This window comes from Etheostoma spectabile, chromosome 15 (assembly GCF_008692095.1).
Source record: "Etheostoma spectabile isolate EspeVRDwgs_2016 chromosome 15, UIUC_Espe_1.0, whole genome shotgun sequence".
NCBI classification, from domain to species: Eukaryota; Metazoa; Chordata; class Actinopteri; order Perciformes; family Percidae; genus Etheostoma; species Etheostoma spectabile.
The window spans coordinates 5,917,752-5,935,810 of record NC_045747.1 but is presented as its reverse complement, the minus strand read 5'-3'; the positions used below and the strand labels follow the sequence as shown (position 1 = coordinate 5,935,810).

The window sequence follows — 18,059 nt, the reverse complement described above, 5'->3', positions numbered from 1 at the left end:
TGTTCCTGCTCTGCCCCTTCTCCCTCCATTTCCCTGTCAGTCTGCCTGATAGCTGGCGACGGCCATGTTGTATATCTTACACAGAATCGAACGCCATTACTGTTTCAGCGCGTGGAGCCACCTTCCCCCACCCAGGATGGGGGTCCGGGACATAACAACGCCCTCCCTCCACCTGAGACAACAGAGACTGTCAACGGCCTGTGAGTTGGATGTGGTTGCCATGTTTTACTTTACAGTAGGTGGTTGTAAGCAGAACGGTTATGAAACATGTGTCTGTGATGGTGTGTTTGTGTGTGTCATAGGCCGGTGGAGGGGGGGGTCCCGGAGAGCCATTCATGGGTGACGGCTCGTGCTCAGGAGATGTCCCAGAAAGTCGGCAGCTGGAGCCCTGAGGGACACCCTGAGGATGGCCTGGGAAGCATGACCAACTCTCAGGTAGAAAGCTCATAGACGCACACACCCAGGACCACACGTCTAAGAGCACACACACACAAACACACACACAGACACACACACACACACAATACAAATAAAATACATCTTTTTCACACACAAAGTTTGTGTGGACAAGTACTCAAATACTCGACCCATTCAACATTTGTTTTTACTTTCATGTCATTGCTACCAAATGAACTTCCAAAGAACCATTGAGGTCACTTAAATGGTCAAATGAACCATGCTCTTCATGCAGTGACTAATTGCAATTCTATCCATAACCTCTGTGTGGTACATGAATTAAATGAAGACATAAGGACATTAGGTTTGTGTTCCCCTTTACTATAACTGAGGTTAAAGTACAAATACAACAATATTTTGTTATACAGGGCATTGACTTGCTTCTTGTTTCACGTGTATACATTCCCTTCCAGTCCGGTCAGAATCAGCAATATTAACTCAAACTTATGGGTACTCTTGACAATAATGTCAAATAAAAAACAATTGTGTTAAATACTGCAGTACTTGAAAAGCTGAAGCCAATTTGGAACAAAAAAGACAAGCTCAGAGCTTATACTGTCCCATATTTACTGCCTTACTGCCTTTAATGTTTTTACTCAGGAGGTCATTTCCATTTCCTGTGATCTCTCACATCTTGACTTTTCAGTTAGCGTTGGCATGGTGTTAAACCTTTCTTAGATTAGTTTCATCTCTCAAACCTGTCTATTCACACAATTATTTTACTTACTGATTTTTTTTATGTTGTACGTTTCCATTCATTCAGTCTATTTTGCCTCTGTATTCAAAGTGGTTCATGTCTTTGTCATCATGCTGTTAAACCTCTCTGCTTGTAGACCTCCTGGAGGGCCTGACTGGTCTCTGTGTCGGTCAGCCCTATAGCATAGCCACTTCTCTATATTAATCAACAGAGGTCTGGAGAAGTTTAAACTCAGGAGTTGGATAGAAGAGAGTGGCTGTCGGCTTCATTCAAACTAGTTTGAATGATAACCTACAGTTAGATACGGCAAATCAAACCATAAAGCACCCATTACAACAGGAAATATTAGACAACACAATGTCTTTTATAAGAAAAACACCCCCCAAACACTGAAACGTAATGAGATGAGCAGCGAGCACATGCTGCAAGTGGTTTAGCTTTTATCTGGCATTACATAAATTAGAGTTTATAAGTTATTATTCTATTATATTTTATATATATTTTATCTGGTCTTTTTTAATAACTGAATGAATAAAATATTTGGCACTCCATCTCAGTTAACAATTAAAACTTAAATAACAACAAATAAGTGCCACACCTTGGTTTTAAACAACCCCAGCTGCCAGATTCAGCTCCAATTTTTAAGATATACTCCAAATGAAACAGAATTTTCCATATTTGGGCTTGAAAATCTGCATAATTTGCAAATAAAACAACAGGCTGGATCAAGATTTGACTACTGCAGTGTTTGCAAATTTGCCAGCCGAATTAGTTGTCACTTTTACACAACAATGCCTACAATGCATCATGTGTTTTTCACATGTACTTTGGGCTGCATTTGGTTTTCCCCTCAAATACGTTGCTGCTGACTCTCGGGCGCCTCCATCTGGCATCGATGCTGTTAAACAAAGACTTTTTGTATTAGCTTGATGCTCCATTTTTGACAGCGGCCAAACACAAAATTGGATTTTATTTGGAGTATACTCACCATCTTAAGATCCAAACACTCAATTTCTTTATTTTTATTTTTTTTCATTCATAGCACAATTTAAAACTAAAACAACAAACAAAGAGAAAAAAAAAAGTAAAATCCCTTCTCAAAAACTCACCAAATTCTCCCACTGACTACCTTTACCTCTCTGAGACCCTCAATTCTCTGCTTTCTTTGGATAACAAACTTTCCCACCTATCCCCCCTACTCCCTGTCAGTTTTCATGGCAGTCGTCACACCATCTCCTGCTCTCCTGCTCTGTTTTCAGACGGTAGAGATGAGAGAGATGGGGCAGGATGGTTACTCGGATACTGAGCACTTTCCGCCAATGGAAGGCCATGGCAGGGCCGCTTCCATGCCCCGCCTCCCAGGCGACAACCAAGTGAGCAGCATTCTCACCTTTCCACTCTCTTTCTATTTCCCCCATTATCTCTGTTCCTCATCCGCTTTTGTTTAAAATATCATATATTCTTAAAGGTCTGACTTGTTGCTTACATATTTATTGCTGTGGTTATTTGAATCAATTTTGGCAAAGGTTTGGCACAGGTTTAACAGAGATTCTTGCTAAATGAAGCCACTGATGTGGTACTGGGTACACTGGTTACTGGGCACAAGGTTACATTTCTGTAGGTTATAAAACAAAATTGTGTGCACATCCCACCTTCTGGCAGGTGCAGGACAAATGAAAAATACTAAAGTGAAAAAATGTAATGTTCGCAAAACTGCTTCATCAAAAAGGCAACGTTTTGACCCTACTGGTTCTTCCTCAGGCAATCAATTTTCAGTCAATCTTTACAGTACATTTTTTTACTGTACATTTCTGTAGTTATATTTTTTTCAGCCAAAGGACCACCAGTAGTGTGACAACCATTAAACAAGATATGCTATTGTGAGTGACAATATTTCTGGCTAAAACATGGAAATGTTTTGCTGAAATGTTGACCTCCAAATTTGAATTCAAAAGGGCCATAGCAAGGCAAAGTGAGACCTTCTGCTCCTTTTCTCTTCTTCTCTTGTTGTCGTCTTCTCTTCCCCTCATCCTGCCACTTGCATGGAGGTTTTTAACCGTGGTTGTCCCGATTCCATCTTACACACTCATCCATTTTATTGTGTTTCATATCCCGGTGAGTGCTCTGGTTGTCATATGCACACAACACATTTATAAATACAAATGTCCACACACACACACACACACACACACACACACACACACACACACAAATACAGTTTACACACGTTCCTGCCTGCCATTATGTCCTCTTCTTTGTCAAGACTGATTTATTTATCTTTTCTTGTCGGTTTTTTGAACTAAAGTGTCTCTTACTTCCCAGGAAATTCCAATCAAAGGTTTTGCCTGAGCTGAACTTTTTCTGAATTTTTGAGGATTTTTTTCAACATGAACTGGAACGAGCATGTATTGCAAGTGTGTGGGTGTGGGTTGGGGGGGGATGTGTGGGGGTGTAGTGGTGTGTGGGGTGGGTATGCGAGGTGAGTGGGGGTGGGAGTGTGTGTGGGTGTTCCGCAGTTTTTTTGTGCTCTGTTTCTCTGTTCTCTGTGCCCTGAAACTCACACAGTTTCTGTCTCTCTGTTGTTTTATGTTGAGTCAAATGTACTTGTGTGTCGGTGTGTATTTGTATCCATTTGTGTGTGTATTTTGCTGATTGTCATCATTGCTGTTGTGACCGTGGTGCTGTTGATTAAGCATTTTCATGGTGACCTTGTCTATATACGGTAACCGTGTTTTGGCTCCAATCGCCCCCAGACTCTGTGGTAAGTGTTTCTCTTCCACCGCCACTGCTGCTTCAGTGTCTAATCGGACTCTCTTTCTCTGTCCCTTCTTCTCTTTCTGTCTTTCTCTTTTCTCTCTCCACTGTGGCACCCCATTTCTTTTTTGGGTTAAACCTCCACCTAACACTTTTTGGTTTGTACTTGTTCTCCACTTTACCCCTTTTCTCTTTCATTGTGTCTCAATCCATCCCTGTCTTCCTTACTTCCCTTCCTCCCTTCTTGGGTCTGTGTGTATGCTCAATGTGTGTGTGTGTGTGTGTGTGTGTGTGTGTGTGTGTGTGTGTGTGTGTGTGTGTGTGTGTGTGTGTGTGTGTGTGTGTGTGTGTGTGTGTGTGCGCGCGCGCGTGTGTGTGTGTGTGTCTTCTATGTGCTCATACAGCAGCGGAGGAAAGGGAGACAACGTGGCAGTAACCTCAGTGTATGTACCCTGTCTTCCCTGTCTCGTCTCTCTTTCTATTTTCTCTCTCCCTTTCACTCTCACACACTCTTGGAACTTTTTACCTTCATTTGTCATATCTCCATGTTGTTGGCAGGGGTTTTCTTTCAAATTTATTAGGACAGCTTTTTTTTGGCATGACCAAATGTGATGCCGGCCAGTTTCCAAACTGATCCCAGCATCCTTAGTTACTTCTCTCATGCACCTAACTCAGTGGTTTTGGAATTGGGCTGAACTCTGCACGTCTCCTGTCATTGTCAACATGCCACACTGTCTTGTGGCCTGTCTCTCTATCTCTCTCTCTCTCTCTCTCTCTCTCTCTCAGCTGCTCCTAATGCTTTGTTGCTCTATGTCCTCATGCCTGTGTGCTCGTCTATAATGATGTTGTCAATGTTTACCCGTCTGTCTCCAAGTCTCCATTCACACCCGCATGCATGAAATGTGTTGAAGTGGGAGTATGTGTGAGTAATGATGAGTGACAGAAAGAGGAAGGATTTGGGTATATGTGCGTGTGAATGGATATGTTGTTGGGATTCTCAGTGCTACTCCTATAAGGGCCAAATATACTGGTGTTTTGTATACATCTGCCAACCCCTTTCAGAGGATTTGTCTAAAACACAATAACTGGAAAACTGGCCCGCTCAGCCTCTAAAAGGATCTAGCACTGAAGTAGCCTGATATGGTTTACATGCCCAGGTCAGCATCTTGTGGCACCATAGGCTCTGTCCTGCTGTCCCACCTCAGAGCATGAGGCCTCAGCCCTGCAGAAGGAAGTTCTCATGTGGGTGGAGGACTCAGGACAACCCCTATGCACCTGCATGGCTGGAGGAAAGCACGTTGAAATAGAGCAGAAATAGAGGAGTTTTGTGCAGTATCATGCAATGGAATGTGCCATTTATGGGTGTTGAGGAGGGTGGAGGACTGGTGCAACTAATACTGACATTTCTACCTCATTTTTTTCTTTTACAAAGCAAGTTATAGAAGCATGGAAGGCATGGCCATTTGCCATTATCTCTTTTACTTTATTTCTTGTTATCGTTTTTTCTTATACACTTGTATTTCTCTATATCGGGTCGGCAATTTCTGTTGCTTCAGCCCTGAGAGAGCTTTGAATAACAAGTGAATAACACTTTGGGGGCTAGCACAGGTGCAGTGGGGACATGTGCCTGTGGTGTGAATTCTGAAGAAAAAATATATCTATATTTATGTGGAAACATACGAGATTCAGACCCCCATCACAGATTGTAGTAGTATTGGTTTTATTAGCTATTAATCTGGTAATTTTATTACACATTTCAGCACCATGCATTAAATACTGTTTAGTAGCCTGGTGCAAAATAAGGGGTGATTTAGAAAATTAGAAAATATTAGATGATAGTTTTTGTAGGGACCCAATAATTGTGACGGAGCTTTTTGCCAAACCCGGCATGCCTTCCCTGGAAGGGATGTGGTATGTTGAGGTAAGGCGAGTGGGCTTTTATAAAATTCAAGAAACAAGCCATTTACACACATGCATACATATACACACCTACACAGTGTCTCTTAACCCATGGCTCACAGACAACACCAACTCGACAATCAAAGGAAACACCTCTCCCTGCATCTCTCCCTCTCTCTCCCTCCCTTTCTCTGTCCTCTTTTTCTCTCTTAGACCATCAATGACAGCAGTCCAATGAAACGTTCGGCTTCGTCGCTGGGCCACAGCAGGTCTGGGCGGGGCCACAGAGACAAAGGAGGAGCAGACGACTACAACATGGAGTGTGTACCTGAGGAGGGGAGGACTTCCAGACATGGACACCGGCGAAAAGACCGGAGTCATCGGGCTTCTGAGAGGTCCCTCTGTCGCTACACGGAGGCTGACACAGGTGGGAAGACCACACACACACACACACACACACATAAAAACTACACATTTACAAATATATATAAAAAGCAGTAACATGATCGTTTGACAGATGCTGTACAGTTAGTTACATTAAATGTGAGAAAGAAAACAATTTTAACGTATTAAATAAAAACAAATAAAAGGTTTTGTGTACGCATTGCTTTTAAGTGTTTTTATGTGGGATGTCCTATTGTTATCTTATGTCCTAGTAATTTTTAGTGTTTTCACCACTCACCAATGATAACTACCTTTAACTCCATCATCAGGCCTCGGCACAGACCTGAGCACTACCACCCAGTCAGGGGACCTCACGGCCAAAGACAAGGATCGTGACAGAGATCGCGGCCGGTCCAAGGACCGTAAGCACCACCACCATCACCACCACCACCATGGCTCTGTGGACAAGGAGCGCTATGTAGCAGAACGAGGGGGAGAGTTCGGACACAGGCACTCCCGCGACAGAGAGCATGACCGGGAGAGGGAGAGAGAAAAAGACCGACGCTGGTCACGATCGCCCAGCGAGGGCCGCGAGGGCCGCGAGGGCCGTGAGTGCATGACGCACAGACAGGTGGGCTTCTGTGTATTTGTTTGCATGTGCTGTCTAAAATCAGTGGTATGGCCACATTTTCAGTGCTGAAAAATATAAAAAAGGGCCTCTTGTTTGATTATGAAAAACTAGTGCAATAAGACAATAATCCCTTTAAGGCAGTCTTTTTTGGCAATAACAAAACACCGACTGTTGCACTGAGCATGGCGTTTCTGATGTAGTTCTGTTATGAAGTTCCTCCAGTGGTCAGCTTTCCTGAGCACATTACCTACTGGCAAAAAGCTCTCCTTGGATATGAAAAGTACTATAAACTCACTGTTGACCGGAATTCATGTTACTATTTGATATGTCAATGAATTAAGTGACAAAGAATGTCATGAGTTATCGTAGGACAACTCTCCTTTTTTCCTACTTCCCTCAAATTAGAGGTCAAGACATGTTGTTGTTTTTAACAACACACAATTGTAAAAAAAAAAATAGCATCGATAGTATGGGCCCTTTATGTACATTTGTGAATACATGCTTGACTACATGTATGTCACTGTTATCAAACCACTGTTCCAACAACCAAACAAATATGCATAAAAATATATATTTGAGTATCTGACTGCTGTCCATATCTGCCCTACCTATATGTTTTTAGACTGCCACTGTTCTCTCATGTTCCCCCAACTACCTTTCCTTTTATAACATTTGGCAACATAACCTACAACATTTCCTATTGAAATAGGAAACACAAAGTATCTATGCTCTACCTTTGCTAAACACTGTCTGTGACACACACAATGCATCCTTATGTATTGAATATGTAATGCATGGTATAACTTTTCTTGCAAAGGAAGACTAATTGGGGAAGAATTGTTTCCTCATATTTTAACTTTTTGTCTAATAATACATAACTTTTTAGAACTCAACATCTTTGCATACATGTCACACAGCTTGTTAACAAAAAATTTAAACTAAACACATTTTGCGTATGTTCAGTCAACATATTTACCCTGTACCACATGTGTTGCTGCAGAAATCAACCCTTTACCCTTTTTTTCTCTTGTCGTCTTTTGTATTCTTTCCACTGCGTGACATGTTGCTTCTCTGTTTATGGTGCTGTTTAAAATCCCATCTTTTTTGTCCACATCCTCTGCTCTGTTGCTTTTTGATGCTTTTCATTTCTGCCTTCCTCTCCTCCACTCCACACACATTATGACTGATGCTTTAATTCTTATTATTGCTGTGGTTGTTGTTGTTCTTGTCTTTTTGGACTTTCTTGCTTTTTCTCTGCCTCTCTATCTTGCATTCTTGCTATACCTCTCTTTTTGTTTTATACTTTATCTTTCTCATCCTCTTTATTCTACATGTTGTTGAATTTGTGGTTCGTTCTTTTTATTTGCTTTATTTCACTTTTTGTGTAGGGCAGTAGTTCGGTCAGCGGAAGTCCGGTCCCCTCAACCTCGGGGACCAGTACGCCACGTCGAGGCCGTCGACAGTTGCCTCAGACCCCCGCAACACCCCGGCCCCATGTAACCTACTCCCCTGTGGTCCGTAAGGCCATGCCCACACCACCTGGGGGCCCACAGGGCCGACCCCCAGCCCCTGCCCCCCGTCACTTTTCTCCTGAGCCTCCCCAAGGCCAGGGCCCTCCCCCTGCTGGCCTCCCACTAGCCCACCATGGCACAACCCGCCAGGGTCATCATCCCCCACCTCGCTGGGGAGACTCAGGTGGAGGAGGTGGCTCCATGGAAGGGGATGGCTGCTTCTACAACCAGGACTACCAAGACTATGAGCCCCACCATGAACCACCTGCCTATGAGCAGAACCCCATGCAGGGTAGCAGCCCCCACCCCCATGCCGTGGCCAACCACCCATTGCCGCCTCCCCCACAGCCACAGCCACATAACCCCCACCCCCCTCCCCAGCCACACCCTGTAAACAATCCCCACCCTCATCCACCGCCCCACCCACAGCCCAGTCGCACCTCACCTAGGACTGCCGGCCATGCGCCCCCTCCGACCACCGCCCTAACTGGGCCTGTACAGGGCCAGATGCAGCCTGCTGCCCAGCGCCGCCTACCCAATGGTTACCGCTCTTCATCCCCTTCCACACATCTCCATGGACCCCAACATACTGGGCCCCACAAGGTCCCTCCTCCAGCTGGGCATCCTAGAGGTCCCCGCAAGGGCCTGCATGAACCCTACAGCGAGACGGAGGACGACGACTGGTGCTAGCCTCCGGGGATGGGGGAGGGGCGTAAGGAGCAAAAACAATTGATAGATGGACCGAAAGATGGGAAGCTCTAAGCCAGTGCTCTGACTGCCAGGGGAAACCATGATTCTTTCTTACTTGCCTGTTCAATTTTTTTTCTCTCCTCTACTGCTTGGCATGTCCCATTGATGGTGGTCTAGATGAAGGGGTAGGTGTCAGGATGGAGGGGTGGAACAAGAATGCTGATGCAGGATCTGGAGAAACAAGTGGTGAAAGGGGAAACCATGCACCTCCATGTTCTGCTTGCATTATTGTTGCATTCATATCTTGATGCCAAATAAGACCAACCTCAAACTGCAGTTTTTAAGGATGCAAGCAGGAGGGGTAATGGACACTAGTCTTTGTGTGTCTTAAATTATGCCTCTGGCAACGAGCTACAGCCACTTACAAGATGTCAAGATTTGCGACTCGACAAAAGACACTTTACAGTCAGAGACAAAAGAACGACCACTGTTTTGTTTTTGCTTATCAAAGCTAACTTCAGTTAAGTTAGGAATCCAATCCAATCCTCCCAGCCACCAGTTGAATATTGATGAGTTTTATCATCTGTGTTTTTAAATAAGAACAAAACTGACAATGAGCCCTCCACCTGTATGAGGTGAGGAGGCTAAGTGGGTGGGAGAGTTGGGGAGCGCTGCACGGGGTTGACAAGTCCCTTGGTCAAAATCTAGAGGACAGGATGGGTGTGTTGGTGTTGTTTAGCGTTGTCCCTGGAGAACACCCTCCTCGCAGAATCAAACTGTTTAACTAACCTCAACCCATGACCTATGAGAGAAGAAAAAGAAAAACGTGGAGATGGGTTTCAGATACAAAAAAACAAAAACAAACCAATAACTGTTTTCTGCAGTATTTCTTCTTCTATTCCTGCTTCTTCTTCCTCCTTCTCTTCTACTTCTTCAAAACATTGAAGCTTGAATCTTCTGTTGCACCCAAACACAGCTTCGTTTTTTAGACTTGCGGAGTTGTACACCCTGTGGAATCCTGCATGAATGATAAAAAAAAATAATAATAGCAACAATGAGAATCAACTGTATGTGGGGGGAAATTTTACTTGGTCCTTCCTGTTGTGGTCTGCAGGGCTTCTCTCTTTTTTTAGTAAAAAAAAATGCCTTTCTGTTTCTCTCTCTCCTCTGTATGACATTCTTCTCTCTGTACCTTCATTACACTAAAATCAAGTGATAGAGGGCTATGGGGAGACTGCTGTATAAATATCTAGAAGGAACGAAATGATTACTTTTTGCTTGCTTGTCTGTATGTTCTGTGCCAGATGCCTGCCACTGACACACCTGGAATTGCACATATTTTATTGTGGAAGTAACTTTTTGTAACTAAGGGGATAAAGCGATATGCCGGGAAGCAGGGTAAAGTGGATAAAAGATGTGATGTCCATATTGGTGAACAAGTCAGACAAATCAGTAACATCTCAAAGTCTTCCAGGGTTTTGGGTTAAAACAGAGACATCAGAGGGAAAGAGACCAATAGAAAGGCGGAGAAAGGAGAGAGACTCTTCATCTTTGTTTTGTATGGTTATTGACTGTAATGATGGATAAACAGATATTATAATATTAACTATAAATGATGATCATGATGATCGTGATAATGAGACAGATTCTGCATATTTGGTCTGTATATTCTGTTCTGTATGTTTGTTTTATTTTGAGCACAGCTTATCATTTTTCCAACCCTGAGGTGGAGCTCTAACCCACAGTTGCATTGTGGGAGAATGAGTCTGCAGCAGGGCAAACATGAGACAGAGATTACCCAAAGCAGTCAGTAGGTCTGTCTTTTTTGTCACTCTTTTTCAAAGACTATATAGAGTTTAGACAGCGGGGTGAATTTGATTGTGAGCCCCATTTTAAAAATGTGTCAAACACAGCAGTTCCCGACAGGTTTCTGCATTGGAACGGGTGAGTCTTCTCACCTGCAGATGCTGAAGCAGAGTTCCACCACCGCTTTGTGATCGTCTGGTGGCGCTGTACGACAAACAGTGTCCTTCTAGTTTTTGTACCTCCTTTTACTGCACTTCTGATTCAGAGTTCTACACTGTCAGCGCACCAAGAATACAGTTTAGCTCATTCCCTCACTTGTAGACCATCTCGTGTGTGTTCACCACGTGTTAACACAGGCGACTGAATTGCACAGTTCAGAAAGGTTGGAGAAAAGATGTCTGGGCCTCGTCAAGGTCCTGGAAAACATCTGTGTTCTGTGTGTATCACTCCTGTAAATCTTTAATTTATTTCTGTGTTTCTCTGTGTGCCTCAAACTAACACTTGTCACTAATGCGCACCACTGTCAGCCCCAACATAATTATTATTTTTATTTATTTAACCTATACATTTTTTTTTAACCTGGAGGCCTATCACATGTTGACCAGAGAATGCACTGAAAAAAAAGAAAAGACAAAAAACTGCCTATTAGTGTCTTTCCAACCTCAGTGGAATGTCACAGACAAGTATTTTTTCACATCACTACATGTAAAATCAGAAAGCACACTATGTATGTAGCTCCTGGTTACAGTGTGTGTGTAAGTGTTTTTTTTGTGTGTGTATGTACATGAATGAGTGTGTTTCAGATCAATTTTTGGTGTTTTATTTTTGTGCTTGCTTTGCTTTCTATTCTTTTGTCTCCAGAAACCCTTTTGAAATCTTAAAATCATTGTAACAATCTTCAACTCTGTGTGTGGTGTGGTGTGTGGTGTTGTGTGTGTTGTGTGTGTGTTGTGTGTGTGTGTGTGTGTGTGTGTGTGTGGTGTGTGTGTGTGTGTGTGTGTGTGTGTTGTGTGTGTGTGTGTGTGTGTTGTGATGTAAGTGACCCCCTGAATAAAGCCCCAAACATTCACCATCCATCTTTGTGTCTATGCTGCAGTGAAATCCACTAACACCTGATTACCCACACAAAGTCTACAAAAAGCAATGTAAGCCGCTACTGAGAAGAAGAAAAAAAGTTTTTAAGTACAAAAGATTTTAAAAAAGGAAAAAATATCTAGTTCCAGAAATGCATGTGCTATGTGCATGCCACACCGTGGGTTAACAGTCATCTTCAGGACATAAAAGAAAAAGCAGATTAATGAATTCAGAGGAATTAAAAAAAAAAAAGATATATAAATAGATAGATGTTTTTAAAAAGCAACGTTTCCTTTTTTCCTTCTATTTTTGAGAACAAAAAAGGTTAAAAATTATACAAAAAAAAAAAAAAATGTCTACAGAATGAAAACACAAAAGAGACTTTGGTGAGAGTTTTCTTCTGTTACATGGGGTTGAGGCACAACACAACCATGTTCAGGACACCACAAAAAAAGAACTGTTTTTAAAAAAAAATATATACAAAGAAAAGAAAGTACAGTTCATAAGATGGTGTATTCTCCCTTCTACTTTTTGTGGAGGTTAGGAGGGTGCAGGAGGTAGCCAAGTCTGATGATGTACTGTATTAAAACTGGCTGTGGAACCTTTGATCTCTCACTCACTCCCTCTTTTTTCTCTCTCTCTTACTCTGTCTCTCTCACACTCTTATCTGTCGCACTCTCAAACTGTCTCACCGCTATTTCTACCAGTGCATTTTGTAATTCCAAACAGAACTCTTCCTAAAGAATAAAATCCAGAGAGAATGCACACCGTTTTGCCTCATTTCTTGTCCGCATTATTCCTTTAGTCTTTTTAACTGTGAGGTTGTGTTGTGTGGGTGTTCATGGCTCATATGTGGCTTAAAAATGCGCTGTGGAGTTTTCTTGAAAACAATCAAAAGGGATCTTTACATTCAGCGTAAATCACCAAAACATAATGTAGGTTTAGTAAACATGTTAAACACATTGCCTTCCTCTATCGAGACTTGCAAAGCTAATTTTTGTGAACGTTTTGAAACATGCATTGTTCACACCCATCCATTAGCGTGCATCTTTGCTGGCGCATTTTTGCATTTATTTGGTGCATTGCTGCCATTTGCCAATCGGTGGAATAATGTGAAATTATTGGCAGACATGTGAAACGCACAAGACTGTACCCACTTACAAAAAACTGCTCTATAGCACTACCCGACTCACCAGGGTGCCTGTAATCTGATTTGTTTTTTTGGCCACTTGAGAGCAGTAGAACACGCTGTAAATACATCAGGTGTAAGTGTTAAAGTGCTCATATTATGCTTTTTGACTTTTTCCCTTTCTTTTATTGTCTTATATATCTTTTTTTACACGTTATGGGTTGCCAAAGTGAAAAAGCCCAAAGTCCACCCCAAAGGGACTTACCATCTCCAACAGAAAAACACTGTTCACCAACTGCTCCAAAAAGCTCTGTTGTAGTCCAACCTTTACCTCTGTGACATGCGTCCCTTTGTAACACTTTACAATGCTCGCCTAGCTGCTCGCGTGGCCTACCATTATGCTCAGCTTCTGACTGGCTAGTAGTCCTTACCTAGCTACTACGCATGTGCGACTCCCAACAAAGATGGAATAGAAGTGAGATGCCTCACTCTGTAGCTAAAACGGAGAGTTCGACAAAAGAGCTCTGAAAAGAAGAGCGGCAGCATTGTGTAGTACAACAGAAATGTTGTTTTTTTTGTTTTGTTTTTAATTAAACCATGTAAACCTAATCTGGTACAATCTCTAAATACAATTATGACCCTGAAAATGATCATAATATGAGCACTTTAAACTATTTAAATATCTAGCAGACACAGAGCAGCATTACCATTCATTTAGAGTTGTGTTTCTGAACATGTATCTCCAATTTACTCTCTGTTCACTCTGTGTTGGCCTTCCACCAGCTCCTGATGGAAAAATCTGCTTATATACAGTAGCTGCTGAATTCTCCACTATGTTCACTAGCTAGTCAATAACGTTGTCTATCTGCCATTTGGTGCTGGAAACCGGGTTGATGATGATAAAGCAAATAATCAATTTGAGGGCTGTAAAACCAAAAGATGGAACTGTAAGATGACCTTAGAGCAACCGTTGGGGGATAATTCCCTTCTAGATGCATTGTTAGTATAAAAACAAGCATTAGTTCAGCTGTTATCCAACCTAATGGGGCCGATGAGTAAAGAGAGATCTAAATCACCCCAATAGCTTGAAGTGAATTCAGCTCTTGTGTTCCTGCAAATTCAGAATCAGCTTTATTTGCCAGGTATGAGGACACATACGAGGAATTTTGCTTTGGATTATACATTCTCGCATGTTTGAAAGATATCCATAAGAACATGACTTGTTTGTGTGTGTGCTTAGTCAAGCAAAGGACATGGATGTGTCAGCATATTCCTTCAAAAAAGAGCTTGCGTGTGAGAAAAAACAAAATTCTGAGGGAAGACAAGCCGAGTAAAGAAAGAGTGTGCGTGATCCGAACAGACTAACACGAGAAGGCGTGCACATGTTTTTTCACAGGCATGTCCAGACACCCCTCCCAGCCCTGTGTACACAGACAGACAGGGTGCTCTGGTTTCAGCCGGAAGAATAAGCAGCGCGGTTGGGGCCTCACACAAGCACTTCCCCCCACATTCCTTCTTCTGTTTTCCAGGACAACCCCCCCCCCTCCTCCAACACCGGCCAACTCTGTTACACGCCATAGTCTGTGGTGGCATTACATTCCAAAACTTACACCCAACTTTAATATTAAATTAGTTGTAGTTTAACCTTCTCTGTTGTAAAAAATATCTGCACATGTATCAATCCCATAAATATCTCTTCAACATGTTTCCCATTAATTAACATCTTTGCACGTTCCGCACTAAAGTCTTGTTTTCTTATTGTTGTTATTACTTGGTATATTTATTTGTTGTTTGTTTCCTTTTAATATGTTTATGTATGCACTATCCACCAATACGTCCTTGTGATTGTAACCTTTTGCACCCTGAACCGATGACTATTATAACAGTATTCCGGCCACAGTAAAACACTACCTTAAGAGCCAGGGGGCCCTGGTTGGTCTCAGTGTAGGGCCAGTCAATGGCTTTACAGCCTCCCCCCCCTCACTCTTTGGAATGCAATCTCATGAATTGTCCCTGCTTTTGTTCTGCAAATCAGTGTGGGGGAAGGAAGCAAAACTTCTCACACTCAGCCAGTCACATACCACTTTTGTACACTCGTTTCCTCACCCCAACAGCAATCAGCCACTATATCAGCAGCATTCATGACTGTGCTATTGAACTTGTAGTCCTAACCCTCATCATGCTTCCATCTCTCTTGCAGACAGTTTCTGGTACAAAAAAACAAATCACTCCAAATTCAATAAAATGGTTTAATAAATACTGAGGTAGTTGTAGTCATTGTTTTACAATTGAATTCATCAACACATTTAATCTCACAGCGCCGGTCCCCACGCTCACCACATGTTACATTTGCTGAGCTGTAAATGTTCATAGAGGCAGATTGAGTTCTGCCTTTGGTCAGCTGAAGCCAGTCCATTGCTTAGCGTTGGCCAATAACTAGGCCAGAAGTCACTGGGACTACTACACACCAACTGGACTAGGCCTACTTCCTTGATTCCTTTAACGTGCCCAGGCTTGTTCACAGTCATGTTTGCTTCTTTCAGGACACATGCACCCGGGTGTTCACCCAAACCACCCTGGAAGAGGCCCCGTAGTCGAGTTCAGGCTCCCAGGTCGTGTCAAAACTTTAGTGCCTTTATTCTGCTTAGGGTTTCAACACGCTGCAATGGCTCTCTGTAGAGGTATGGGGGTGGGGTGCGCTCCCAGTTCACTGCTGCAGTTCACATAGTCCAGCAAAACTGAATTTACAATGAGCTGCTGTTCAAGTTTAGCTTTCTTGCAAGGCAGAAAGTCCGGTTCCACAGCCGCTTTCCCTCGTCTTTTCCTGCAGTGCTGAGTCGGGCACAAATTCTCCTTGTTTTCTGCGTCGCGGCGAATCTCTGCGGGGGGGCGTAAGACCTCCTCTCGGGGTAACGTCCGAGGCTTTCCGGTGGCAAGTGAAGCGGGACCCTGGGGCTCCATTTGTGCGCCCCTGGGCTCTGTGGCCACCTCACCCGTGAACTGCTGCTGCTGCTGTTGTTGTTGTTGTTGCTTTTCACATTCTGATGCAACACTTTCCGCCGTCGTCTGGGCCGCATGGTACATGTCCCGGGCAGATTTCATTACCAGAGTCAGGAGGAGGCTCCGATGGAGACGGAGACCCCCTCGCTGGGTGCGGGAGCTGTACAGTTTCCCCAAAGCCACGACCATGATCCTCTTGGCCTCTACGCTGACCTCCATGTCACGGCTTGTTTTAAAATGAGTCCAGGAAAAACAATCAAACGTTTGAGTTGGTGGACTCAGCCTCTCCCATATGACTTCACACAGACACAATAAACACCGGCCGGGTTCAGAATGACTACTTATTACCTCCTTGACGTCACTATCACTCAGCGTCATATTGCCCCGCCCATTGGCCTCATAGACCTCTGCTATTTCAAACAGCCCTCCAACAACTGGTTGTAGGCAACTGAGGCTATTTCAATCTACCATCAGATGCGACTGCTTTTTAAATAGAAACTAAAATCAACATAACACATATAAAGGACCCGCAGGCACCTATCTCGTGATGTAACCATCTGAATAACAAGAGAGAGAAAAACCCCTGAATTTGCAACACTACTACAACGACTATTAAAAAAAAAGAGGGAAAACTGAAAATAAATCTCACAATTCAACTCCAAAGCTGTCTTATTTACACAATCATTACACAAACACATGGAGAAACAGAGGTTGATTGTGGTTGCTTCTTTCTTGGTAACAGCTGCTGAGTGCTGGATTAGAGAGGCTTGCACCCTGGACACTCTTGATTTTAGCCTATTATTTGAGCATACTTAGAGCCATGCATTCTTGCAATTTATGATGTATCTACCTTGCTATATTTTAGCAGTTAATTTCTTCTAGAAATAGTTTCTAGGTATTTTATGTTGTAAACCAGTTGCCACATCTGGCCAGACTTAGATTTGGACAAAGTCTGTTGTGTTGTTAGAATATCATCACATATTAATATTAGTTTAAAGAGCATTATCTCTGCAATTATCTGTGCTTGGTACGACTAGGCAGGTAATTCTTGATAAGGACCTGACTTTCAGTACATCCAGAAAGTGAAAATACATGACTGATTTTTATGTTTAACAATTGTGATTATTAATTTTAGGCAATTCTAAATGTTTAAGGACCTGTTTTAACCATTAGCATATTATAAATTAACCACAATTCTTATTATGCAAAACCTGGAGCAGGAAAAGTCTGACCTGTGAAAGACATTTGTCTGTTTTTAGTCTTTCTCACAGCAGGGATGAATAGCATAAGCATACCATTCCACTGCTGTAGCTGTCCCATCCCCCAGAGCGTGTTACTTCCTTTTGAAGGAAAAACAAATAAAAAGGTGGGTGGAGGTTAACAGACAAATGCCCATATTAAGCACATCCTGCTCATGTGGCACATGCAGAGGAAAACCCATGACGTGAGTGGAAGCCCTTGTTTCCTGAAGCCATTTAAAGTAACAACGGTGAGGATTGCGTCAGAGTGCTTGCCGCTTCCCTATGCCCATATTTGGGCAATGGAATCCATTCCTCCCGATCGTATCATGATCAGAAACTACAGCGTACGTTTACGTCATTTAAGGCTATAACAGGATACAGTGAACACTACATCAATATGACAGCATAACAATACATCTTACTCTCGAATTTCAGTTTGAAAGCAGATAAGCAGATTTGAATTCTTAGAGAGAAACAGAAAGAGAGAGAGACCCTTTTTAAGATACTACCAAGAGGAATTTGTGGTATGCAGGTGTTTGTGTCAGTTGTGGTATTGTGACCAATAGCAACCCAGAAGAAGAAGGGGGGGGATTACATTACAAAAAGCAAACACTTTTCCTCCTAACTTCTTCCTACTGATGTTTTGAAACTAGGTTTTAGTTTTTATATCATCGATAGAGGTGGAAGGAGACTTGCTTGAGGACATTTCAGTGCACTAACAGTTTGAAGAGTGTCCTCTTGTGGCCGTGCAATGGAACAGAAGCAAAATTGTGAAGAGTGGAGCTCA

At 42.8% G+C, this 18,059-nt stretch overlaps 2 protein-coding genes across 26 annotated transcripts in view; one reads left to right on the top strand and one right to left on the bottom strand.

Moving 5' to 3' along the window:
- cacna1aa (calcium channel, voltage-dependent, P/Q type, alpha 1A subunit, a) overlaps positions 1-12,667 on the top strand; it is a 98,412-nt gene extending 85,745 nt beyond the window's left edge. For 14 of the 25 annotated variants that reach the window (XM_032538057.1, XM_032538055.1, XM_032538051.1 and 11 more), the window contains 7 exons: positions 85-200; positions 303-435; positions 2,413-2,526; positions 4,312-4,350; positions 6,020-6,233; positions 6,520-6,821; positions 8,210-12,667. In XM_032538057.1, the coding sequence (XP_032393948.1) occupies positions 85-200; positions 303-435; positions 2,413-2,526; positions 4,312-4,350; positions 6,020-6,233; positions 6,520-6,821; positions 8,210-9,022 (1,731 nt within the window). In that variant the 3' untranslated portion in view covers positions 9,023-12,667. Of the gene's footprint in view, positions 1-84; positions 201-302; positions 473-506; positions 519-2,412; positions 2,527-4,311; positions 4,351-6,019; positions 6,234-6,519; positions 6,822-8,209 lie in introns of those variants that run through there. The other 11 variants (XM_032538052.1, XM_032538050.1, XM_032538049.1 and 8 more) reach the window with 5 other exon arrangements.
- Positions 12,668-15,266: 2,599 nt separating this feature from the next.
- ier2a (immediate early response 2a) lies at positions 15,267-16,366 on the bottom strand. The gene has a single exon (XM_032538738.1). It carries the CDS (start codon positions 16,248-16,250, stop codon positions 15,684-15,686), a length of 567 nt encoding a protein of 188 aa, XP_032394629.1. The 5' UTR covers positions 16,251-16,366; the 3' UTR covers positions 15,267-15,683.
- Between the last annotated feature and the right edge of the window lie 1,693 nt (positions 16,367-18,059).